Consider the following 27,311-nt stretch of genomic DNA (forward strand, 5'->3'; position numbering starts at 1 on the left):
GTAGCTCAATCAGCTGGAGATCACGTCTCATGAAGTGGAAGTTACTAGTTCGAATCTCTCCTCTTGTGTGGGCATGTCAAAAAAAAAAAAGATCCAGCAAGTTCAAAGTCCGGTGCGAGCCCAAATTTAGGTTCGTTAAGTTGTGATTTAGCCCAGCACGGAATGGGCTGGGCACGGGGCCCACTCTGGACGTACTCTTTAGTCCCATTGATTTTCAAATAGCGATGACTGCCACGTTTGCAACGTGGCGAAACAAGGGTGTTGAAGAAAGCTCACTGGACGAATCTCACAGGAGAGAGCACCCAGATCGCTCCGGTGGGAAGCCCCTTTCGTCCCTCTCCGTCAGAACAAACTCAGACACATCGAAACGTTTTGTTTAAGCTGCACAATCCAAACATGCCTGTAAGTCTCCCTCTCTCTCTCTCTCTCTCTCTCTCTCTCTCTCTCTCTCTCTCTCAGATCTCGTACAGAGAATATTGGGAAGGTATTCAGTGAAACTCATATTTGGGTGATGATGGTGTGTGGGTGCAGTTCAAGGGGTTGATAGAGGTGGAACCACCGAGCCCGCTGAGATACATAATAGGAGCGGCGATCATGATGATCGGAGTCGTATTGCCCGTCGGATACATGATGTTTCGGAACAAGCGTGTTCCCACCTCTTCCTCTTACTCCAAACAGACGTAGGTGTGCCTTTTACAATTTATTTATTTGTTTCTTTTCCATCACGGTTATTCATATTAGTGGAATTGTACGATTTTCTCAGAGCATATATCAATTGGATCTAGAATTGTTCGAAAATTCATAGATTCGAATTTGTACCGAACTGGGAGCAGGTTGAAAAAGAAAAAAGATTTGAATTTTGAAAAAAAAAAAAAAAAAATCCCACTTGACTGTGTCTAATGCAAATCTTAAGGTTAGATCAGGTAGTTTTTTCATATACGGGGCCATTTTATGTAAATTTCTTAGCTCCTTTTGCTTTCTAAAGAAATCACATCTAAGGTTAGTAAGTTTGTTTGAATTGAACTGAATTTTTTTTGCTACCAAATTGGAATAAAGTAATTGAGTTTTTTTGTTTATTGCTATTTCCAGGAACAAAGTTTTGATATAGAGAGACTGAGAATTGAGAGCTTTGGATTCGATTTGTGGATTGTTATGCATGAAGAAGATGAGAGAAAAATACGAATTAACAGATCTTCCAAGTACACATGTAAATTAATTGAAATTCCAATTATGTTATGAATAATTCTATTTAGTAGACTTGTATACGATTGCTATACAACTGGAATGTCGCAGTAGTAAAAATCAGCACTTGTTTTTTTTTTTTAATTGATCAAAGAGCTGATTTTTACTGCCACGTCATCACAGTTGTATAACAGTCATATAACAGTTTACTAATAGCATTACTCTTATGTTATATGGATTATTTGGGAGTCTGACGTCTTATCTACCAAATGGCATGTGTGCATTACAATTCAATTTTCCTCATTGGATCGCATCTTGGAAATCTTTTGATGTTTATTTTGTACTTGTGTTTACTTGGGTAGATTTAGTTCATCTTTATGTCTTGGCATTTTGAGTGACAATTATACTGCCTTGTCGATTAGGCCATTTCCATAATGATTTCTTTTAGAAGTAGTTATCATACTCACTTGACTACGTTTATCACCAGTAGTGCTCATTCTTTTTTTTATCCATGAAGTGGCGTTTTGAGGTGTATTTGATTTCTGTTTTGGCATTACACCAGGGAGTTAAATTACCATCGGGGAATTATCATTAGGAACATTGTCAAAGGAACTTTATAGGGCTTTGTCAGTTGATCTTATTGTGTTTGTCTGGTATTTTTTTTGTAAGATATGCTGATAAAGGTTCATGATGGTTCTTTACTGCATGATATCATACACATTTAGAAGAGCTGCCACTTGAATTAGAAGTTCTTTTGCGAGACACACATATGTAGAGGCACAGTGACGACAATGACTTTATTTGAAAGGTTTAGGTATCTATGTGTGGCAGATTTGATGCAGCACGCAATGCATAGTCAACAAAATCTAGGACTAGTGTGATTGGTGCAGGTCTGTTTATTTATACTTGAAGTAGGCATCTAATGAGTGCTCTTTAACTCAGTTCTAGACCTCATGGCACAACTTGCCATTGTGCTGATATGGATGTAGTGCCAAATCTGTTACCAGATTTTGCAGAAGTCAGCACTAGAGTCAGAGATGAGGGAGACCTGGAATTTAGTTAGGTGGAGAGGGGTTGGGTGAGTCCGAGGTACACGTGAAAAAGGAGTAGAGGATTTGGGTTAGGATTAGTAAGAAACGTAGTTAATTACCCTTAAATTCCAAGTGCACACACCTGAAAAATGGGGTAATCTCACCTCAGAGCAAAACTTTCAGAACTAGAAATTCTAAATTAAACATTCAATTTCTTCAGCTTTTACTATAGTCCTAGATAGGTACTATTATGGTTCTGCAGGATGTTGGAATTACAGTGAAGCTTAGTTAAGGCTGTTTTATAGGTTGAATGTTGCATAAATACTAGGACGTAGTGTTTCCTGTGTATTCAGATTGCGCCTTTTGCTTTTAATGATATTTTGATTACTTATCAAAAATAAATACAAGGAGGTGGCATAGTGTTCAATCTTAGAAAAGTTAAAGATGGAAAGAGAGAATAGTAAGAAACCTAGCCAATCACCCTTAAATTCCAAGAACCCACACCTAAAGAGTGGGGTAATCTCACACTCGAGTAAACATACAATTTCTTTAGCTTTTTACTATAGCCCTAGAGAGGTTACTGTTATGGTTCTGCAGGAATGTCAACTAAAATTCTTTTGTTGGAGTATACTTGTCAAAGTCAAATTGGCATCTGTTAACTTGACCAGAAATTAGATGAAGGGTCATGAGGTTATTGATGAATCACTGATGAACTTCCAGTTTCTACTATAGCATCATCTCTTCCTTTGTACAAATAATTACTGATTCCAGATGCTCTTTGCTGTGATAGTAAAGAACCAGAGGTGGTACTTTGTGAATCAATTTGCTGCAGTGGCAGAGGCGGAGATGCTGTTGGAAAACATTTCACATGCAAAACCAGAATTAAGTTAACACTTCTTGATGATGTGAGGTTAACATAGACGGACCTAGGAATGCATCTACCAGGGAAACCACTGCATCTACCATCTTATGATTTTATAAAATCATGCATTTTGTCTAATAAATTGTAATGGCCCAGACGAGACGAAGGCAACAATGAACATGATTATCCTCAAGGCACAACTACTATACCTCACAATTATGGGTGAAAAGGTAGTTACGATTAAGGATTATTGGTTAAAACCGCTAATCGTAATCGTCTAGGCGATCAATCAGTGGTTAATCGCTAACCACTTTTTTTTTTTTTTTTTTTTTTTTAATAAAAAATAAAATAAAACGATGCCGTTTCTAATATCTTATTACATACGACATCGTTTCTAAATTTTTATACAATTTTTCTTTATATATTTAAACACAAAAATGACTTTGTTGTGTGTGTGTGTTTGTGTTTCTTTATATATTTAAACACAAAAACGACTTTTTAAAAAAAAAATAATAAAAAAAATAAAATAAAATGATGCCGTTTCTAATATCTTATTACATACGACATTGTTTCTAAATTTTTATACAATTTTTCTTGTGTGTGTGTGTGTGAACCACTTTTTTTTAAAAATAAAATAAAATAAAATAAATAAAAATAAAACGATGCCATTTCTAATATCTTATTATCTTATTACATGCGGCATTGTTTCTAGATTTTTATACAATTTTTCTTTATATATACGACTTTGTTGTGATTGTGCTAACCAAAACCACTTATTCATTTTTTTTAAAAAAAATAATAAATAAATAAAACAATGTCGTTTCTAATATCTTATTACATACGACATTGTTTCTAGATTTTTATACAATTTTTCTTTATATATTTAAACACAAAAACGACTTTCTTGTGTGTGTGTTTCTTTCTAATCGCCTTCAAATGCGGTTAGCGGGCAATGTGTGTGGTTAGCGGTTTTTTCTAACCGCATTCAAATGCTAGTGGGCGGTTAGCAGTTAATAACCACCTGTTATTTCAACCCTACGCACGATAATTAATTGCAGCGAGAAACATGCTATAAATTATATCTTTTCCTTCTATCATGTGAAACCGCAAATTCATCTACTTATAAAATAACCAGAGCACTAGAAACAACATAGCTTCATTAACGTGACATAATTACTTTATTGTTCATATCCACGTCTTATACAACTATATAATAACAAAAGGATGCACATACCCATATAACATGGTTTGCAAAACCGAGTACTTAGCATGGGACTCACAAAAGTTTGGCCCTATGATTCTACAAATCATACTGTCGATACCCCTTTGGCTCACTCGTCTCCTGGTTGGCTATGAGTCAGCCTATGACTGTAAAATAAACATTTTATAGGTGGAATTGGAAGTCGATGACTCAAATAGTAAATAACTCCAATCAATATTATGTGACATTGTTATGTGCTTATGTAACGTGATGAGAACTAAGTAGAGAGATTGATATGGTAGGATTTTTGAGGAATTCTGGATTTAGGATTTTCGAAAAATCCTAAACCTTCTATGAGCAATTAGAGGTGCTCTCATCTCTTACAAATGTAGGGTTTGAATAATTTACTTGATTCATTTTTATTCCATAATATTGCAGGCTTAAATAACAAAATACAATAAAAGAGTTCCAAGAGAAACAAACTTCAATGTGGACCATAACTCAACTATTAACATAATTAAATCTATTCCTAGTAACACATTTGAAAGGTTACTGGGATCGAGTTCTACCTCTATTAGCCAAACAAACAGATCATGGAACTAAGCCATACAACAAACACATAGTACGCATAGCGGAATTAAAACATCAATCACAAACACAACACAAAGTTTGTTTACGAAGTGGAAAACCATTTGAACACATCAAAGGTAAAAACCACTTCAGGGCAATCAAATCTGAAAAATCACTATATGAAGATTCAACGTTATAGACTAGACGATACTCACTCCTTGGAGGAGGACCTCTAGACTTAGTAAAAACAACAAGCTTCTCATTTGGTTTCCATCCTGACCATCTTCGCGGAGTGTATCCCCGCACTGACCCTTCGGTAGAATTCTTTCTTCACGAATCCATTACAGCAATCTTTAGCAAATGAACACGCAACACGCAAAGCAATAGCAAACGACAGCCCGAAACTTTATCTCGTCCTCTCTTGAATAATCAACTCTAGAGACATAGCGCTCGTAGTGAACTTTGAGACTTCAGTGAACAATGCACAGATAAAATATTTCTCAAAAGTCTTGCAATGAACAATGACAGGAAAACCATTTATAGGCGAGACATTTCCTTCTTCACATCCTAACGGGATAACACTCTCGTTATAATGGGAAGGCCAAATCCGTGGATCTGAGAAATCTACATCCTAATGAGAAAGTAGTCATGTTCTAACGAGAAGAACAATTGTCTCATCTTCGTCACATATCTCGTCTTAACGCACCTTCTGACGAGAAAACAGTAGGTCCAATATTGGTCTCATTACATGTCCCGTCCTAACGAGGTTCCAAACGAGAAAACAATAGCTTCAACTTAGCTTCCGTTACATGTCCTGTCCTGACGAGGTTCCTGACGAGAAAACAGTAGCTTCACCTTAGCTTTCACTATATGTCTTGTCCTGACAAGGTTCCTGACGAGAAACAGTAGCTTCACCTTAGCTTTTACTATATGTACCGTCCTGACGAGGTTCCTAATGAGAAAACAATAACTCCCCATTACATGTCCCGTTCTGACAGCATTTACAACGGGAAAATAGTAGGCTACTTCAACCAACCCTTGAAGACCTAAAAGACTATTCCTAAAGTTTTAAACAACAGAAATTACTGCAGCACATGCTGACGTTATGATAACATAAGCCTTTAACTAATGAATAAGAGTCTATTAGGCTTTGAAATTTCGTATGACAAAATTTTGTTTTTAAAATAAATCACAGGAAGTCTCATTTAAAAATGCGTTTGAAAAAAAAAGGCAATTTGAAAACTTAAAGAAAATTTATTTTTGTAAAATGTATGATTTGAAAGGTTGAATTGTAATGTTATAAAACGCTTAACTACATTTTTAAAAATCATTTTTTCATTAACTACTTTTGAAACCGCTAAACCAAACGGAACGGATCGGAGAGAAACATCAATTATAATGTGCATGGATTTGTATATGCTACAGCATACCTAGGTAATATGAACAATATTCTTCATTTGGAAATCTATAATTCATAACTTTTATTCGGAGTCTGTTGATGGGAAGTTGCTAACATGTTTAGGATACTAACTTACCCCCATAACTTATATAAGTAATACTAGAAACCAAACTTTTATCCCATCCTATTAATGTGCCGGTGCCGATCAGCTTATTTATTTATTTTTAAACAATAGCTAACTTAAGAAATGATTGACAAAGTAAAATAGTAATGATAAAAAAAAGTTTCTAACCATAATTTACATTTGGAACCAACTGTCTTGTTTAATATGTTTGGATATCATTTTAACTAAAAAAGAAAAACTAATTGGTAAAAATTTTGACATATTATCCTTAGGGGTGGGCAAATTAACCGCCTACCAATTATCGACCGCCTATCGACGACGATCGAACCGAAATTAACCATCAATTGACTTTTGTGGTTCGAAAATCGGTATATATTTTTTATACCAAAGTCGGTTCGGTTCGGTTCATCGGTATAATTTTTTTTTTTCGGTTGACCGAACGGTTCGTGCATAGTAAAACAGCGTCGTTTTGACTTTTTTTTTTTAAAAAAAAATTAATTGAAACTCAAAACGGTGTCGTTTTAAGTTTGAATATAAACTAAACTTTAATTTGAATTGTAATCCCAAACTCCTCCCGCTTGCTGCCCTCTCCACTCTCCAGTCTCCTGCGTCTCTCTCCGGCTACATCTCTCTCTGTCTGCCTCTCTCTCTCTCTCTCTCTCGCTTCCCGCGGCCGTCTGTCGACTCTCTCTCTCTCGCTCTCTCGTTGCAAGCGGCAAGCCGTTGTGTCTCTCTCTCGTCTCCCGTGGTGTTCAGTGGCTTAACTTCACCGTCGTCTCCCTCGCTTTCTCGTTGCAAGCGGCAAGCCGTCGTATCTCTCTCTCGTCTCCTGTCTTTTTAGGTATGGATTTTTTCGAGTTACTTCATTTTCTTTGATTTTTATTTTTTGAACTAATTGAGTGTTTAGATTTTGATTCTTTGATTTTGAACACTTGATTCTTTGATTTTGCATTTATTTTCGAGTTTGTTTATATTATTAGGATTTTGGAATACTTAGGAATGAAAATGATAGATTTTTAGTTTTTTTATGCAACCTTGATCTGATTTACGCTACCTTGATTTTTCTTGCAAATAAATTTTCTTCTTTTGGATAAGCATTTGCTAATTGCTGTAATTATTCTTGAAATTTGTATTGCTGTTGGGCCCTTGTTTTTCTTCTTTGTTTGTGTCAGGTTTTGGTTGTTTAGGACCTTTAGGAATGATGTATAGGCTGGGTGCATGGGGTGCAGTCATTGGCTTTTTTTTAGAAGATTGATTGTTGTTTGATTAAGGTTTTTGCATCTTATATTCTTATTGCTTTCTTACTTGATATTACTTATTTGTGGTGGTATTTTTATATTGATCATTACGTTTATGTTTTGATTTGTTTGATTATTGAAGGAAGAAAATTTAAGGAATTTAAGGTACTCCATGTTGGAGGTGGCTTAGTTGAGACTTTGTTTATTATTCTTTTATGGATTTTAAGTTTGCCAAGGTTTGGGATTGTCTGAATCTACCCACTTTTGTAAACAATTTGTGAACTGCATACCAATTTAAAACCATGAGAACAGAAAGAACTTTACACTCCAGGACTAAACAGAAAAAAACCAATTAAAAACCTTAATTAAAGCTCCAAGCCTGTATAGTAAATTTGTTATTTAGTCTAAAAAAAAAGGGAAATCATATCTAAAATCCTTAGGTAAACGCGCTTTTTTTAAAAACTCCCTGGGTATTTTTTTTCGAAAATTTAATCCCTGGGTCACTCGAGACTACTTAAAAACTCCTGACCGTTAATTTTTGTTAACTTCCGTTATTTGAGTTAAACGCACCGTTTTACTTAAGTCCACCTCAGTAGAATTTTGTATCCTACGTGTTCACATTGGACACGTAGGATATAAAACTCACCGTTTTGGACCATCCAAAACGGTGAGTTTGGCTTAAACTTGAGAGCTTCTTTTTTGAAACCCTCAAGTTTCATACGGTCACAATACCAGCCTCCCGATACACCTCGAGCGGCAACCCACCGACGCAGACGCCACCGACGCAGACCCCGCCGGCGACAGGACCCACCGGAGACAGAACCACCGGCGACAGAGGCCACCGGCAACAGTACCCACCGGTTAAATCACCCATTTCGGCGTCACTTTTCCGGCTAGGTTTCCGTCAAATCACAATATTTTGAATCGGAAAAAATCTGGTTTCGACGAAGGTATTTTCCGAAATTTCTTTGTGGGTTTTGTTGATTGACTGAAATGGAAGCCTTTAATAGTTGTTTTTTGAATTTTTTTGTTGTGTTGGAAGCATTTGGTCGAAACCCCATCCCCAACCTGTTTTTTTTCCAACATCTGTCCCCATCCGCAACTTGTTTTTTGTCCAACATCTGTCGAATATTGCACTTTTGAGCCAATATTAGTGTTGATTGGCAGTGGGTGTGGTCCACCTTGGTTGTGGTCCTGGAATGAGACAGTTGTTGTTTCGTGCACTGGCAGGTTTGGTCAAGGGGGATTTTGTCGTGTTAGGCAGAAGGGATTCTATCAATTTTTTTCTGTGGGGCTTAATTTCCTTCCATTTAATGTACAACTCAACTTGCTCAATATACAACTCACCGTGCTCATTCTAGAAGGGGATTGATGTTCTGAATTTGTAGAAGTCAAATTTGGTGTTTAATTTATCTGTTATTTTAATATGGGATTTAATTTGGATGAGGCATTGATAATGAAATAGTAATTTGAAGATGGTATATATATATATATATATACTGTTCTTTATATTTAAAATTTTTTTCCTTTAGTAGTTAGCTCAACCACATTTTGCCTTAAACAGAAGGTTTTATTATCTCATGAGCTGTCTTCTAGGATAAATTGTCTATATCCTCTTGTGATAGCTTTCCAATATGAGATTTAATCTCTCACGCTCACAAGTGTATATAATTGTACCTATATTCAACTACTTTCTTGGATTACATGCCCTCCATGCTATTGTGCATGGTAAATTTCATGTCAATCTGGTGGGATTTACTATAATCTAAAACTTATTTATTTATAAGCTTGTTTAAAATTCTTTTTAAAGAAACTTTATCTTTAACATTTCCATAACATTTCCAGATTAGACAGTTTCTAATCTCTCATTCTCTTAATATTTAGCAAGCATGATGGACATGTATATTAATATAATGTAATGGTGACTTTGGCAAAATAGTGATCCTATGGAAAGTTATTAAGTAGCAAATGTAACTTAAACCTGCCTCTTTTACGTATATTGATGAATTTTTGCATAATTTAAGGCATTGAATAGGTTAATGGTTCTTATAGAAAGAGAAATTTTTTACATGTATTGTATGCATTTGTTGATCTTTCCACATATAACAATGAGCGAAAAGTGCACTTTGCACCTATAACATGCATGTGCAAAAGTATATGTTTATTATTACTATTATGTTTTGTCCTTTTTTCCCAATTGAATGGTTGCCAACTATGTCAACCTAACTTCCAAAATCAGCTTAAGTTGGGCATCTTGAGTCCAAAACATGCATGTATAATTTTTAATGATATATATATATATATATCATTAAATCATTTCATTTCATGCAATAGATAGATATTATTGTTTTTTGTGTTTTCTTGTATTGACAAATATTTTTTCTTACACTCTTTTATATTTTTTCTTACACTCGTTTATATGTTTACAGATATGGCTGTCAATATAATCATGCACCACGGTGGAACAATGACCCATACCCCATTTAACTACGTTGGTGGCGACGTCCATGAAGTGAAAGGCTATGATGTTGACTATTTTAGTATGTGGGAAGTCAAAGAGTTGGTTCGTGACTTAGGATACATGAGCGACGTTAGATGTTGGTATAATGTCGGTGATGGTCCACATAATCAAGTGATATCTTTAAATAGTGATGCAGACGTTGTAGATTTTGTAAATATTATGGATGAGTACAGAGCACAAGATGTTCATTTATATGTTGAACATATGGTGGACAGTGCTATAATAGTAGATGAGCATTTATTTCTTGAAGCTGTTGAAGGACAACATGGAGAAGGTGGTAGCGGGGTGGGTGAGATACCTAATACTGCCCAGCATGACGGAGATGGAGAAGGTGGTGGCGGGGTGGGTGAGATACCTAGGGCTCCCCGTCATGATGGAGATGCAGAAGGTGGTGGCGGGGTGGGTGAGATACCTAGGCCTCCCCTTCATGATGGAGATGGAGAAGGTGACGGGGTGGATGAAATACCCCGTGCTGAAGGTAGTATACTTATTTCTTATTTGTTAACTTAATTGTTTTTTCAAATAATATATCATGAGAGCACTTAGCCTTCCCTTCCTGAATGACTAACAACAAATTTGATTGTTTCTTTTAGGGATGGAGGACATACCTAATGCTGCACGTGAAGATGGAGATGTACAAGGACAAGGTGGAGAAGGTGGACATTCTCAATCAAAACATTTCAAAAGCCCCCAAGTTAAAACTAAGGCTGCCCGTTCTGTTACGCCATCCAAGAAACCAAGCGGGCAACCGACCACCAGCCGAGGAGGTACATAGAAATTGAAATTGAGTTGGACTCTTATGTTGTCACAATTATTTATGGTTTTTATTAGTTGATTCTTTTGTTTTAGGTTTTTTATTTTAATTTATTTGTATATATTTTTCAGTACGTAGAAGAAGAAGAAGACGGGTTGCTCAACCGGTTTTGCAGGACGAGGAAGACAATCAGAATGTTGGTGCGGACACCGTGCCCAAAACTGGTAAAAAAAAAAGTGGACGTGGTGGTAGGCCACGGAAGAAGAAAGTGGAAGAGGATATTGATGAAGTTATCAAGGAGTTGTTGACTGACTTCGAAGCAACCGATGGCGAGGATGAGGACCTTTTCTATGATGCTGCTGAGGTCAATAAAGAGAATGATGGGACGTCCAAATGGTGGGAAAAAGTTGACATTAACATAGGTGATAAAGGAGCCGATTTTGGGGAAGAGGAATCTGATGATGAAAGTGATGGTCTTGCAAGTTTGCAAGAAAGTGATGCTGCCAAGGTTGGAAAAAAAAGGAAGCGGTATAGACAGTTCAATCTGAAACATGACTTGAAGATTCCAGTGACGTTTGAGCTTGGGGATCAATTTGCAGATTCAAGTTCTTTCAAGATGGCACTGAAGACGCATGCTGTGCAGAAAGGGTTTGATTACAACTACAAGCACAATGACACGAGTAGGGTGAGTGCAGTCTGTAAATTAGACCATTGCTCATGGAGGATTCATGCCTCTACTGATGCTACCAGGACTTCTTTTCAAATTAAGACGTACTACCCGGTTCATATTTGTGGTAATCAGTACGAAAACTCTAGATGCGATGTTGAGTATCTTGTTCGTGCTTATAAGAGGGACTTCAAGGATGACCCCACGTGGACACCATATGCATTGAAACAGAGGGTGAAGAGAGACCTTAACATCGATGTTCCTATTGACCGTTGCTATAGAGCGAAGAAGGAGGCATTGCATCAAGTTTTTGGTAGGCACTCTAAGCAATATCGCCTCACACGGAGATACGCAATGGCAATACTCAGCACGAACCCTGGTAGTAGTGCTTTTGTACACAGAGATGGAGTATTTTTTCAGCGGATGTATATTTGTCTTGATGCATGTAAGAAGGGGTTCAGACATGGTTGTCGGCCCATAATTTGTTTAGATGCTTGTCATCTAAAGGGGGAATATGGGGGGCAATTGTTGTGTGCCATAGGCAAGGATGGCAACGACGACATGTTCCCCATTGCAATTGCTGTGGCCGAGGCAGAGACAAGAGATTCATGGCAGTGGTTCATTGCCATTTTATTGGAGGACTTATGCGGGCCAGAAGGCGGACTTGGTTGGACTATAATGTCTGACAGACAGAAGGTATTTAGTGTAAAATACTATTTATGTTCTTATTGTGTTATTTTATTCCTTTTATTCCTTTATGTTGTTCCATATAATTTAACATAAATTTATGTGTGTAGGGGCTTGGAATTGCAGTTGAGGCTGTGTTGCCACATGCTGAGCATCGCTTTTGTGTTCGGCATCTACATGCGAACCTCAAAGCGAAAGGCTACACCGGGAAAGCTATGAAAGATGAGTTGTGGGGGGCTGCACGTGCAGCCAATGTTTATGCGTTTGACCATCACATGCAGAATATATTGTCAATGGATAAAGGTGCACACGATTACCTTAGTGGTGTACCGAAGGCATCATGGTCTAGACATGCTTTCAACTGCCAAACCAAAAGTGATATGTTATTAAACAACTTGGCCGAGAGCTTCAACGCGTGGATTAAGGAAGCTAGGATTAAGCCTATACTGACTATGCTTGAAGAAATTCGTCTGCAAATATGGCACGCTTCCAGCAGAAAAGGAATGGAATCCGGTCGACGCACTACACAATATGCCCAAAGATCCAGAAAAAATTGGAGAGGTCAAAAAGTGGTGCAAGGAATTGTATTAGTCGGTGGCAGAATGAGTTGGAGTTTGAGATTGAGGACATATACGAGCCACGGTGTTTAGTCCGGTTAGATCATCGCACATGCACATGTGGACGATGGCAGGTGAGTGGGATCCCTTGCTCACATGCTTGTGCTGCAATTTACATGCATAAACAAAAACCAGAGGATTATTTGGATGATTATTACAAGATTGACAAGTATTTGCAAGGATATGCAGCTCGAGTGTATGGCATGGAAGGTCCACAGACATGGCCAGCTGATGATCCATGCGATGAAATCCAGCCACCTATCATTAGAAGGGCTCCTGGTCGACCAAAGATTAGTAGGCGAAAGGCTGTGGATGAGCCAACTAACCCCTACAAGCTAACCCGTAGTGGATATATTGTTAAATGTGAAAATTGTGGGGGTTTAGGGCATAATTATAAAGGTTGTCATTTACCTTTGAACCCAGACCGGAAGAGGTGGAAACCGAAGAAATATAAGCCGAAAAAAGATGCTACTCAAGCACAGGTAAAACAAATACATTTTACAACATAAGGTTCATATTCCAAAATTTGTTAACTTAATTATTATTGTACAAGTAATATAATAATTATTGTTGGTATTTGTCTGAATGTTTGGTTAAATTATTGTAGGGATCACAAGCTCAACCCCACCCAGAAGCAGAAGCCCACGGACCATCACAGCCAAGTGTACGTACACGTAGGGCTACTCAGTCAAAGGTAAAATTCAAGTTTTTTTTTTTTATTAAGAAAACTCTTATTTCCTGATGATTCCATAGCTGCTCACTAATATATGAAAGTTTGCTAAAATTGGTGGTGGGTACTATTCACAATTCTGGTTGAGATTATGGTATATTTCAATTAAATTAAGCTCGAATTTGGGTTAGTGTGAAGTGCATTCAATAAGCTGCTTTGAGCTGCAGCATTGTAAAGTGTATGTGGCGACCAATGGATTGTCCTAAGTCATCACCATACAAGTGTCCCACATCATTAATTCCCAATATTGTCACCAAGTTCTTCAATTCTACGGCTGTCAAAAAAATGAAAAATATATATATTACTTGTCATTCTAAAATGAGGAAAAACCAAAAGGTATAACTTAATATTGGTTTGTCCTGTTGTTGGCTTGTAACTTTTAATTTTGCTCTGCATCTCCAGCAATAATCCTTGTTATAAAAAAAAGCTAAGTTCACTATAATAGAAACTGGTTATTGAGATGTGATTTTGTCTTTGCTTATGTAATGGATGAACTCAGTATAGCTATTTAGGATAAGGTCCGATGGTGTATGCATTTTTTCAGAAAACATTGATGATACTATAATAGAAGCTAACTCTACTTATCAAAAAAATATAATCAATAAGTAATGGGAGCTAACTCTAAGCTGGAAGTTTGGGAGGGTGCTTTAAGTTTAAGGTTAAGGAGGGTGCTTTAATCTTTGATTTCTATTAGAAAATTGTCTATTTAAAGAAGTGTTTGTAGAAGTAATATAATAATTATTTGGAAATGCTTCATAATCTTTTCCTTTTTTTTAACGCATTTTTTGGATCCCAACATGAACGACAGGCAGAGGTAGAGGCCCCCGGGTCATCACAGCCAAGTGTACGTACACGTAGGGCTACTCAGTCACAGGTAAAATCCAAGTTTTTTTGTGATTAAGAAAACTCTTATTTCACGATCATTCCCCCCCCCCCCCCCCTTTTTTTTTTAACGCATTTTTTGGATCCCAACATGAACGACAGGCAGAGGTAGAAGCCCCCGGGTCATCATAGCCAAGTGTACGTACACGTAGGGCTACTCAGTCACAGGTAAAATTCAAGTTTTTTTTTTTTTTTTTATTAAGAAAACTCTTATTTCCCGATGATTCCATAGCTGCCCCCTAGTATCTAAAAGTTTGCTGAAATTGGTGTTGTAATTTAGTAAATTAGTCTGCGGTTTTTTTTTGCACTTAAAAAACTCATATACTTGTGCTTAATTTGTAATATTCACAATGATTTCCGGTTTTTTTTTTTTCTTTTATATGTTGGTATTTGTCTTAATTATTATTTTTGTTAACGCATTCTTTGAATCCCAACATGAACCACAGGCGGAAGCAGCAGCGGAATCATCACATCATGGTAGTACACGTAGGGCTACACGTGTACTAAGAAGCCGGGGAAGTGGTGCCACACAATGATCACATTTATCACTTACAAGATCTCTTGATTTTGCCTTTTTCCCGTATACCTATTTCATAATCAAGTGATATGTCGGCTTTTTTTGTTTTATGTTTGTAATATAAAAAACAATTGGGGGATTCATTTTGGGACTTTATGTGCTTGTAAAATTCAATGTTGTTCATGAAGCATTAAACGTGCACTGTTGTATATTGAATTATATTTTGGAATTTCGTCATGGCAATTACCAATTCCAGATTGTATTAGTGGACGGATAAAATTAATTCTGTCTGCAAATTCTACTGTAGGGTTCAATATTTCAGACTTAAGAGCAACATACAAATAATCATAAATCGCCGCATACAAATAAAACTAATGCATGGAAATAGTTGTTCCAAAAAAGTAATCAGCCAACCTGATAATTACGAACAATCTGGATTTTTACATAATTGTTACATAGAAGCCATAACCATATATCCACGTGGACAACATAGCTCAGTAAACAATATCCTTGACAACAACAAAATAGATAGTCTATTCCACTGATAATAATCTAATTGCCTCATTCTCATGCCTCAATGCCCCATCAACCTTAGACAAATCAACAGTACACAAATCACCAACAAAAAAACCAACAAATATGTTTGGATCTTTAGTTGTCCCTTAAGTAATGACACTTCACATTTCAGGGAATGAACTTGTTTATACAACGCAGGTAGGACCTCCCTTCCGCGAGCACAAGTTTCTTCGTCATACCATTGGAAAAAACGACATTGGCCAACTTTCTGTAATTACACAAAAAAATCTGATAATTACGAACAAGTACGAAGTAATAACTATTTGTTAAAACCAAATTATCCAAATTCAAATACCTTTTTACGGTCATACATAGGACACCCATAGAATCGCCTCCCAGGATTTTTTATAGTAGTGGATGTTATAATTGGGCTTGTAAGTCCGCACCTACACTGCACAGGTTCCATATCCTCTTTCACCGATGATGTTATAGATGCCGACGACATTGACTGTTCATTTTACAGTAAAACCCACAATTATTAGAAGTAATCACAGTTCCCTAATGGGTTTCACTAAATAAAATTCACAAACCTTTTTCATCTTCCCATCGTAGAATTCGCTTTCATTGTATCCTATCCCGAAATCTTTCTTCCTCCTGTTCATCTTATAATATGAACCTAACAATATATAACTGACATGTGAGAGAATAATCAAGATCATAAAAGAAAAATAAAATCAAGCTTCCCAAAAAATTATTCTCACTTCAATTTGTAATCTAAACAATACTGGGAAAAAAAATGTACCATAAACCCTAAACAAAAGATAATCACATTGTTTAAAATGTGATTCCCCTGCAGAAATAGTACTGCTCAATTTGTAATCTAAACAATACTAAGTTGTTAGTGTAGTAGCTGGAGATGGTATATGAGCATAGGCGGCTCCCTACAAACATGCAAATATGCAGTGTAATCAAACATGCAATAAAAAGAAATTAGCCGTAACATCCAACCACGTATATAATACTGCTCAATTGTAGAATGATGAAACTTCCCTAAAAAAATTTACGACGTCATCAAAACCCAACCAACCACAATCTATCATATCCCAACAATAATACCACTTTTTTCTCCATTGAAAAATACTTTTCTTCCAAATGTTAATACTAATATGATTAACATTTCTTCCAGTAATTGACCTTTCTTCTTATCAACTAAAAAGGTGGCAAAAATATTGGAGGACCTAAAAACAAATACATGCATAGAAAAGTATGGCATGAACTATTAGGTAAAAAAAAAAAAAAACCAAAATTTCAAAAAATACTGTTCAATTGTAGCATGATGATGCTGGCGTAAACTATGCACAAAGAATTCCTATTTTCATGTCCTCGACGATCCACCATTTGAGTAGAGAAGCAAAAAAATCAAATAAATAGTTATACAGATGAAAAAATCCCCCTTGACCAACTTGCCAGTTCACACGAAAAAACAACTGTCTCATTCCAGGACCACAACCAAGGTGGACCACACCCACTGCCAATCAACAATAATATTGGCTCAAAATCGCAATATTCGACAGATGTTGGACAAACAACAGGTTGGGGATGAGGTTTCAACCAAAAGCTTCCAACACAACAAAAAAATTCAAAAAACAACTATTAAAGGCTTCCATTTCAGTCAATCAACAAAACCCACAAAGAAATTTCGGAAAATACCTTCGTCGAAACCAGATTTTTCCGATTCAAAATATTGTGATTTGACGGAAACCTAGCCTGAAAAGTGACGCCGGAATGGGTGATTTAACCGGTGGGTACTGTCGCCGGTGGTTCTGTCTTCGGTGGGTTCTGTCGCCGGCGGGGTCTGCGTCGGTGGCGTCTGCGTCGGTGGGTTGCCGCTTGAGGTGTATCGGAAGGCTTGTATTTTGACCGTATAAAACTTGAGAGTTTCAAAGAAGAAGGCCTCAATTTTAAGCCAAACTCACCGTTTTGGATGGTCCAAAACGGTGAGTTTTATATCCTACGTGTCCAATGTGAACACGTAGGATACAAAATTCTACTGAGGTGGACTTAAGTAAAACGGTGCGTTTAACTCAAATAACGGAAGTTAACAAAAATTAACGGTAGGGAGTTTTTAAGTAGTCTCGAGTGACCCAGGGATTAAATTTCCGAAAAAAAATACCCAAGGAGTTTTTAAAAAAAGCGCGTTGACCTAAGGATTTTATATATGATTTCCCAAAAAAAAAATATGTTCAATAAGTTATTTTAGTCGGAAAAAAACAAATTTGGGTTTTGGGCCCTCAAGATTGATCTTAGCCCTCAGGCTCACTGCACACTCCAAACACTATTTGTGTCACAACAAGATGCTACCTCTCATCCTCCCGCCAAATTACAAGTAGGAAATATGGCCGTCAGGTTCAAACCCTCCCTTGACAAGTTCCTCAAATCCCAAAAAAACCTCTCCAAAACCCCACCAAGGCTCTGGCTCGATGGAAAAGACGAGCCCATCGAGACAGACAACCAAGGCCTCCCCATCTTGAAGCTAAGCCATCCCATCTTGCACGCGTTGGAATCATGCACTGGCATTAGGCAGTTCAAACAAGTCCACACCCAGCTTATAGTCTCTGGCCTCTTCCAACACTCTCTTGCCGCTAGCCGAGTCGTGAAGAAGCTTTGCTCCGCTTCGGTTATGGTTTCACATGCTGTTTTTGTATTCGATTGCCTCGAAGAGCCCGATGCTTTTATGTGTAATACTATTATGAGAAGCTATGTGAATTTCGATGACCCATGTAGTGCTTTAGGATTTTACCATGAAAGAATGGTTGGGAAGTGGGTTGTGCCGAATCATTATACTTTTCCGCTGTTGGTCAAGATCTGTGAGGAAATTGGGTCGGTGAGAGAAGGGGAAAAGGCTCATGCCCGGGTGGTGAAATTCGGGTTTGAGGCTGATTTGTTTGTGCGGAACTCGTTGATTCATATGTACTCGGTTTGTGGGAGGATTGTGGATGCTCGGATGGTGTTTGATGCGGGGCCTAATTTGGATTTGGTGAGTTGGAATACAATGATTGATGGCTATGTGAAGAATGGGGAGGTTGGTGTTGCACGTGAACTTTTTGATGATATGTATGAGAGAGATGTTTTTAGTTGGAATTCTATGATTTCCGGTTATGTGGGGATTGGGGATATGGAGGCAGCAAAAGGTTTGTTTGAGAGAATGACTTGTAGAGATGTTGTGTCGTGGAATTGTATGATTGATGGGTTTGCTAGGATTGGAAATGTTTCTGTGGCTCGTGAGTTCTTTGATCGTATGCCTCTGCGGAATGTGGTTTCTTGGAATATCATCTTGGCTCTTTGTGTGCGGTGTAATCATTACAGTGAATGTTTGACATTGTTTGATGGGATAATTGACCGAGGAGAGATTAAGCCAAATGAGGCTACTCTTGTGAGCGTCCTGACTGCGTGTGCAAGTTTGGGGAGGCTTGACAGAGGCAGCTGGATTCATTCTTATTTAAAAAATAATAGGATTAAACCTGATTTGTTACTTTCAACGGCTCTTTTGACAATGTATGCAAAATGTGGGGCTATCGATTTGGCTAGAGATGTTTTTGATGAGATGCCGAACAGAAGTGTTGTATCATGGAATTCTATGATTATGGGATATGGTATGCATGGGAATGCAGAAAAAGCCTTAGAAATATTCATGCAGATGGAGAAGAGAGGGCCAAAGCCAAATGAAGCTACATTCACCTGTGTCTTGTCTGCATGTACCCATGTAGGAATGGTTTTGGAGGGTTGGTGGTGCTTTGATCTAATGTGTCGAGTTTACATGATTGAACCGAAGGTGGAGCACTATGGTTGCATGGTTGATCTCCTTGCCCGGGCCGGTTTGATGAAAGATTCAGAGGAGATTATAAGTAAGATGCCTATGGAGTCGGGACCTGCCTTATGGGGAGCTCTACTTTCTGCTTGTAGAACACACTCAAATTCAGAGCTTGGAGAGATTGTGGCTAAACGGCTAATTGAGTTGGAACCTAGGGATATTGGGCCTTATGTGTTGTTATCAAATATATATGCTGCAGAAGGGAAATGGGATGATGTAGAGTATGTGAGAAGGATGATGAAGGAAAAGGGGTTGCAGAAAGCATCTGGGTCTAGCCTGGTTCACCTAGGAGAGTTTGAATCTGAATCTTTTGTTGGGAATGGTTCATTCCATCGGAGAAGCATGGTCTACTCAATGTTGAGTGAGATGGGTGCTCAGATGAAACTGTCTTGTAGAGATTCTAAGATTGTGTAGAAATTGGGAGCTCAACGAGGATAAGACACATTAAGAGGAATGGATGGAGGTTAAGCATTCAATGGGACTGTTGGACATGCACTTATGGTATAGAACTGCTGGCGAGGGAACGGTTCAACACTTCAAAGAATTAAGACTCTGAAAGGAAGAGAGTATGCTTTGGCTGGTTTTCTTGTTCTCTCTTCTTTGGTGTTAGTTGTGCTTTTAATGCACAAGTACCACCATCTTGGAGGCAACCTCTCAAAATCTTGTCTCCACAGATTTCAAGCAATTTTGAAGTGATTCTTGCGGGTAATTTTCACACTTGATCTCTATGAGTTGCTCTTGCATTAAAAAGCAAAACCCATTGGCCCTTGATTTTTTCTTGTATGACAAACATCTGCATGCCAACTTTGAGCTAAAAATTTGTATACTCTTGTAAGACAGAGCTCATGAGAGCTTAGATATATACAACACTCGCCATTTTTGTAATTTGTGTCATGCGGCTAGAAATTTAGAACAAAAAGAGGGTCTCTAAATCTTGAGTGAGAGTGGCAGAGATTTGGACTTTTATTAGTCAACAATGTAATGATTACATTCAAGAATTCTCCTATTTCTCTCATTAAGCCTATCCCCCCCAATCCATCTCCAAATAATAAAACAATAAATATATCGAATCAACTACATATGATCCAGAGAATACAATGGGAACTTATTTCAAAACTATATATATATGACGTCAGACGAGTTAATATTGTACGTAACAATATTAGTTAATTTATTTGTCCTTCCTATATATTCAGTTGTACTTCCGAGTCATATGTTTCTCCAGCTTTCAAGTCTTGGGGCACGTTATTCGTAGGGACCTCCCTTGACTTATCATCCCCATCACTGGACAACATTCTTATAGACAAAGGCTGAGACTTTAGGTAAACAAAAAAAAAATGGTGGGAACATTGTGTTTGACGGAGGCACAATATTTCATCAAATCCCAGTGCGTAGCTGTTGAAATTAGAGAGAGAATCCACCACCACCACCATTGCTGATCATCAACGATGAATGAAGACCAACGCTCCCTCCTCCTCAGCTCCTCCTCTCGCTTCCCTCTTCCCCAAGGTTCCTCCTTTCCTCTCTCTCTCTCTCTCTCTCTCTCTCTCTCTGTGTCTGTTTTCCACACAAAAAAAAAATTTGATGATAATGAAATGATAATAAATATACGTGTGTGTTTTTGTGCAGGGGTGAGGTTATCATACGGTACGGCGGGGTTCAGGGCTGATGCGGCGCTGCTAGAATCGACAGTGTACAGAGTGGGGATCCTAGCAGCACTGAGGTCGCTGAAGATGGATGGATCGGTGATTGGGGTGATGCTCACGGCCTCGCACAACAGGGTCTCGGATAACGGAGTCAAAATCGCTGATCCAAGTGGTGGAATGTTGTCCCAGAGCTGGGAGCCCTTCGCTGACGCCCTTGCCAATGCCCCCACTTCCCAGCACCTTCTCCAAGTCTTTCTCTTTCCCACTCTCTTCTTTATGTATATGTATTATGTATGTATGTAGTGCCCATTTGTTTGTTATGAAGGGTTCGTTTTGTTTGGGACAAAGGGAATGTTAATTTTAGCTGGAAAGGGTGATATGCTATTGTTTTGTTATTAATATTTTTGGTTCAATGGAAATAACATTTTCTAGAACGAGTCGAGGATTACAAATTTACTACTTTTAGTGGGTTTCTTTTCTAAAAAGCTAAATTGGGTATTAAACAAATGGAAGATTAGAGACTCAAAGATACTAATTTGAAGACCTTTTGTTAATTAACGTTGAATATGGTTTTTTTTTTGGGTGGGGATTAGCTCCTGAAAGTAGGTGTAGGGGGTGTATGTCTTATTGGATTTTACTTGGAATGCCTGTATCGAAATGTGGATTATGCTTATGTTGTTTTATTTTCTTTTTTGGGGACAGTTGATAACCGAATTTGTGGAGAAAGAAAACATCCCATTGGAGGGAGTAAGGCGGGCCGAGATAATGTTGGGGAGAGACACAAGGCCTAGTGGGGAGTCTCTACTTGAAGCTGCTAAACAAGTACTACATTGCCTCTTTCCCCTTAATAATTTCCTCTTCTATTTAGGTGTTTCTCTTGCATATTTCTTGTGTACCTCGGTTGTGCCTTTCACTTTTTAATGATATTTCGTTTACTTATAAAAAAAAAAAATTATGAACTTTGTACAAATGGATTAGGCATTGTTTCACTTGCATTAAGTACGTTTTGCTTATGTTTTAAGTTTGGTTGAAGGGAATCAGTTCAATTCTTGGAGCAGTTGCCATTGATATGGGAATTGTGACAACCCCACAACTACATTGGATGGTGCGTGCGAGAAATAAGGGCATAAAAGCATCAGAACTTGATTATTTTGAACAACTATCGAGCTCGTTCAGGTTTGTTTGAGCTAAAGGTGAATATGATTTGTTTGATATTATGTTGTCTTTATAGGCCTGTGCTATAGAGTTTATGTTTTTGGTTAGGTGCTTGGTCGGTTTGATCCCAAGTGGAAGTAAGATAAGTGAGGTGGATGAAAAATTGGTTGTTGATGGGGCTAATGGTGTGGGTGGAGAAAAGCTTGAAGTTTTGAGGAAAGTGTTGGATGGTATGGTTGTTGAGATTCGTAATTCTGGGAAAGATGGAGGTGTGCTCAATGAAGGTGTTGGTGCTGATTGTGTGCAGAAGGAGAAGTTTGCTCCAAGTGGCTTTGGTTCCCAGGACGTTGGACTAAGGTCAGCCATCTCTTCCTTGTTTGATAGTAAATGATTCTTGATTGTCAACTGCACAGTAAAGGTTTCCTTTTTCTTAAGTTGACTTTGACACGAATCAAACTTGAAAATTTATCAATTGGTTAAGTATCTTTGATGCTTAGTATGACATTGACTAATGTGAGTTGAAGTTTAATTTGGTCGTTGGTTCTAGTATTTCAGGTGTGCTAGTTTAGATGGGGATGCTGATCGACTGGTATATTTTTCTGTGCCATCAAAAAGTTGCAATAAGATTGATCTTGTTGATGGGGACAAGATATTATCTTTATTTGCTATCTTCATCAAGGAGCAACTAAACACTCTCAGCAAGGAGGGTAGTGAAAATACGAGCAGTAGTTATCATGCTCGTCTTGGTGTTGTACAGACAGCATATGCGAATGGAGCATCAATAGATTACCTCAAAATGTTGGGCTTAGAAGTTGTGTTTACTCCAACAGGAGTCAAATACTTGCATGAGAAAGCAGCTGAGTATGATATTGGGATCTATTTTGAGGCTAATGGCCATGGAACCATCATATTCTCCGAATCTTTCCTATGTTGGTTAGAGGCCAGATATCAGGAGTTGTCTTCGGTATCTAAAGGTTATATCATATTTTCATCTATTGTAGCATTCTAATATGATGATTAAGTGATGTGCTTCATGAATGATTTCGTTGTTTGATTCAGGTTCAGAACAGCAAAAGGCTGCTTTGAGACTATTGGCAGTCAGTAAGTTGATTAACCAAGCAGTTGGAGATGCTCTGAGTGGCTTGCTCTTGGTGGAGGCCATTTTGCAACATATGGGGTGGTCAATACAGAGGTGGAGTGAGCTTTATAAGGATCTACCAAGTAGGCAACTTAAGGTCAGTTTTCTTGATCACTTTCTATGAAGATAATCTTGTTATCCTGAAATTTGAAGGTGGATGTGCTTTTCCCTTTTCTGCGCTATATATGAGCTCTTTGTAGGCATTGTGGATTCTAAAATTTAAATGGAGCTTTATATTCATAATTGGTCTATTCAGTTTTAACTTTAGGGTCTAGTATGAAATGTCAATTCAAGGGCCAGTTAGTTTTCCTCTGCATCACTAAGTGATGTTTATTCGCGCATATGCTGAAAATAAAATATTGGAGTTTTGTTGAATCATTTGAGACCAAAAAAAAGATTTCCCAAATTCTTCAGTGTTACTATTTATGAAGAATAAGTGTAACGTCCTTTTCTGCCACAATGAAGAGATTTAATTGTTCTCTAATTGACATGGGTGTTGGAAGATTAATTTGATCTTCAATCTTTTTAGTGGCTGAATGGAAATGTTTTAGAGACGTCTTTAATTAAAAATAGCAAACATGTGAGGATTATTTCCTCTAAACGAGTGAAGTAACTTTAGATCCAAAAAAGAGGAAGAAAAAAAAAAAGGGGGAAACTTCACTTACTCCCATGAACTTATGCGCCTTTTGCAAACACCCCTCCAATCTTCAAAGTTTCTCACTTTGGTGTATCGAACTTTCGGAGGGGTGTGAAATTCCTAAAATGCCCTTGTTTTTTATTAAAAAATAATATATATATTTTTTTTTAAAAAAACCCTTGACCCATGAGTTCACCGGTGGATCTAACCCACCCGTATTGTGACCCCACGGGTCATATTATTTTTATTATATATTAAAAAAAAAAAAGTGACGGTGGGTCACCATGTTGCCGCCACACACTTCCCGGCCTCTGCTTCTTCCTCTCCCTTCTCTCCAGTGTAATATCCTACGAGCTCCAAATCCTCATTAAACTAAAATCTGCTCTTCAAGGCTCAACCACCGACGTTTTCAGTTCATGGGAATCCTCCAATCCGTGCAGTTTCTCCGGATTCAACCCTTTCAATCCCACTCCAATCCCATTGTGACCCTCTGTGGGTCACCTTGGTGACCCACCGATTGGTGGATCATTTTTCTTTTTTTTTTTTTAAAATATAATAATTATAATAAATTTTTTATTTATTTATAAATAAGGATAAATTTGAAAATTTTAAAAATTTTAGGGGTATAAAGGTCTTTTACTCATTCTATCGTTTGATTTAACTCCAATATCTAATGGTAGAGGGGTATTTGGAACGAAACAAAAGTTCGATATACCAAAGTGAGAGACTTTAAAGATTGAGGGGTGTTTGCAAACGGCGCGTAAATTCAGGGGGGTAAGAGAAGTTTCCCAAAAAAAGACTAGCCAAGTACATGATTTTGTGATTCTTCTCTGAATTAATATCCCTAGTGGACACTTGGATTTAGGATATTTTCAGACATGTCTCCACAATTTCCTGAATGGTTTATAAAGGTTATCAAGAGGAAGAAATCTCCATCCCTACAAAATCCCCTGTTTCTGTCACCTGACAAAAAAAAAAAAAAAAAAAGGATGCCAAATTATGAACATAAACAGCAAAAGGCAAAAAGTTCAATGGTGCTTAGAAATAATCATATGTAAATATATGTTATTGAGTTAATCTACAGTATCATACATGAAGAGATCTCTTATCAAAAAAAGAAAAAAGAAAAGAGAGATCTCTTTCTATGCATCTCACCCATTGGAAAATCCTCCTTTCTAATTTCAAAGGTAAAATAGTATAATTAACTCATCCACTAGATTTCCTAGATAAAATCCATTACTCTCAAGCTTCTCCTATTGCTGCACAAGATAGATAAACAAGGTAGGGTGATTCACGTAGTGTGTTCAGCCATGTATGAGTTAAGTGGACTGAATAGATGATGGCTGAAAGACTGGCCTGTCATGTCATTGCATACCTAATTCTGGGGGAAAACTGATTTTGAGCTGGATTAGCAACAAGGGAAGATCTGACATGCTATAATGAACAGATTTTGGTAAGTGATTGGCTGCAACAGATGAGGACTGATTAATGAAGTTAGCAAATCAGAGTTGTTTAAATTGGCCCAACTTGACTAAAATAGGATAATTGGAAAGACTGAAATGTGAATAGTTCAAAGATTTGAAAAAAGAAAAGAAAGTCGAGCATGTATCCCGTGCTATGGTTATATGTAGGCCAGAACTGTGAAAAAGTTTTATTTCAGTAAACCTCAAGTTTTTGGGATAAGGCTTTGTTAAGTTGAGTATGAATCCTGCTTTCTCCTTGATAACTCAACAAAATCGGACCCCCCCATTTGTTGGAAATCATGTGTGCTTTACTTGTTGTTGGACATTGGGGTGGAACAAATTCCACATAAGCATGTTAGTATATGACATATTAGGACAGTGTTTGCTATGTAACAAGTTTTACATGCTGCATCTTCTGCTTGAGACAAGATCATGTCATGATAACAAAGTTTAGTTTTTGTCTGTATGGCTTTCATCAAAATCAGTAGAGCTTGTCTAATAGTGTACTGGTGCTTATTAGTTAGAGTTTCTCGTATTCTGCTTCTAGTCGAATGATCCTCTATGTAGTTTGATGTTCCTTCCATATTTTTATGCTGGAGGGAATTTGCCCTGTAAAACAGGGGTGTATTTTTTTTAAGCATTAGCATTCTTTACAATGAAATATAATTGTTCTATTGTTAATTTAGTTCAGAAGTTGGTTCCACTGCCGTTCCTATGCCAGAGGCATTCAAGAAGCCCTTACCTTAGTATTGTTTTAATTCAGAAATAAAATGTTGATGTTCCTTCAATATTTTTATGCTGAAGGAGGGAATTTTCCCTGTACACTAGAGATGTTTTTTATTTTTATTTTTATTTTTTATGCTTGCATTGGCATTCTTTATAATGAAATATAATTGTTCTATTACTATTATTATTACTATTTTAGTTCAGAAATTGAATTCAATTGCCTTCCCTATGCTGTTAGGTAAAAGTTGTGGACAGAACTGCTGTAATCACAGCAAATGCAGAAACTGTGGTCGTGAGGCCCCTTGGCTTTCAAGAAGCCATTAATGCTGAGACCGGTAATAACATATTATTGATAGCCCGTTTTAAATTAAACTGATGTGATATTATTAACTCTTGGTCATGCATCATGATTAGTTAATAGGGTGAAGTAAAACAGCACACGGCGTGCCACGCACGCCTGTGCAAATATATATATATTTTTTATTATAAAAAAATATATATATATATTTGCACAGGCGTGCGTGGCACGCCGTGTGCTGTGTATCAGTACTCTAGTTAATATGATCATTGGTCTAGATGATCCAAGCGCACTTAGGCTACTATTAAAATTTCAACTATAGAATACTAGACATAAATGTACACATGCATATACACCCCATGGTCATGACAGAGTGTTTTACATGTCCCTTGGCTCTGCATGGGTAGAGAAACTTGCAGATGTAGGGATCCTGGATAATTTCATGAGTGTGGATATAATCATAACCTTTTGAACAACTGATTTCTCCAATATTATAGAGGGAACAAGCCATGAATATTTGTTAATAAGACATTTTTTTAATCAATAATGCAGCAAAACACCCTCGAGGCCGATCTTTCATACGGCCATCTGGTACCGAGGATGTGATACGTGTGTATGCAGAAGCATCCACGCAGGAAGCAGCTGACAGCCTAGCAAACTCTGTAGCAAGACTTGTGGACCAGTTCCTTGGGTTTGGCAGTTCTCAAAAGTAACTTCTATCTTTTGTCCTGCAACTAAGTTGACAGATGTGCTACATAGAAAGGGTCATTGCTAGACCAGTTTGATTTTGATATTGTGATATTGATCATTGCAAATTTGGCTAATTACTTAATACTATGGTTACCGTCTCTAAATTTGATGAATTAGAAACAAAATGGA

General features: G+C 37.5%; 2 protein-coding genes and 1 pseudogene across 3 annotated transcripts; all 3 read left to right on the top strand.

The window, feature by feature from the left end:
- Nucleotides 1-240: 240 nt before the first annotated feature.
- Nucleotides 241-1,492, top strand: LOC148587059 (uncharacterized). 2 transcript variants are annotated; one of them, XM_088514862.1, is made up of 3 exons: nucleotides 241-402; nucleotides 532-684; nucleotides 1,090-1,492. In XM_088514862.1, the coding sequence occupies exons 1-2, from the start codon at nucleotides 397-399 to the stop codon at nucleotides 682-684; spliced, it is 159 nt and encodes a 52-aa protein (XP_088370988.1). In that variant the 5' UTR covers nucleotides 241-396; the 3' UTR covers nucleotides 1,090-1,492. The 2 variants fall into 2 exon arrangements, with proteins under 2 accessions (XP_088370988.1, XP_088370987.1); XM_088514861.1 differs by having other exon boundaries at nucleotides 532-680.
- A 16,355-nt stretch (nucleotides 1,493-17,847) lies between these two features.
- LOC148587060 (pentatricopeptide repeat-containing protein At4g18840 pseudogene) lies at nucleotides 17,848-19,794 on the top strand (annotated as a pseudogene).
- Nucleotides 19,795-20,786: 992 nt separating this feature from the next.
- On the top strand, nucleotides 20,787-27,276 carry LOC132175639 (phosphoacetylglucosamine mutase). Its single transcript, XM_059587644.2, has 9 exons — nucleotides 20,787-20,878; nucleotides 20,999-21,264; nucleotides 21,718-21,837; nucleotides 22,049-22,191; nucleotides 22,279-22,527; nucleotides 22,726-23,144; nucleotides 23,230-23,405; nucleotides 26,373-26,469; nucleotides 26,985-27,276. The coding sequence occupies exons 1-9, from the start codon at nucleotides 20,818-20,820 to the stop codon at nucleotides 27,143-27,145; spliced, it is 1,692 nt and encodes a 563-aa protein (XP_059443627.2). The 5' UTR covers nucleotides 20,787-20,817; the 3' UTR covers nucleotides 27,146-27,276.
- Nucleotides 27,277-27,311: the final 35 nt, after the last annotated feature.

This window comes from Corylus avellana, chromosome 3, assembly GCF_965113065.1.
Source record: "Corylus avellana chromosome 3, dhCorAvel1.hap1.2, whole genome shotgun sequence".
Classification (NCBI taxonomy): Eukaryota; Viridiplantae; Streptophyta; class Magnoliopsida; order Fagales; family Betulaceae; genus Corylus; species Corylus avellana.

What these genes read in the sequence shown, in the direction of transcription:
- LOC132175639 (XM_059587644.2), top strand. Translation starts at nt 20,818, where the DNA reads ATGAATGAAGACCAACGCTCCCTCCTCCTCAGCTCCTCCTCTCGCTTC. An exon ending in TCGCTTCCCTCTTCCCCAAG is followed by an intron (nt 20,879 to 20,998) that starts GTTCCTCCTTTC and finishes GTTTTTGTGCAG; the next exon opens with GGGTGAGGTTATCATACGGT. An exon ending in CTTCCCAGCACCTTCTCCAA is followed by an intron (nt 21,265 to 21,717) that starts GTCTTTCTCTTT and finishes TTTTGGGGACAG; the next exon opens with TTGATAACCGAATTTGTGGA.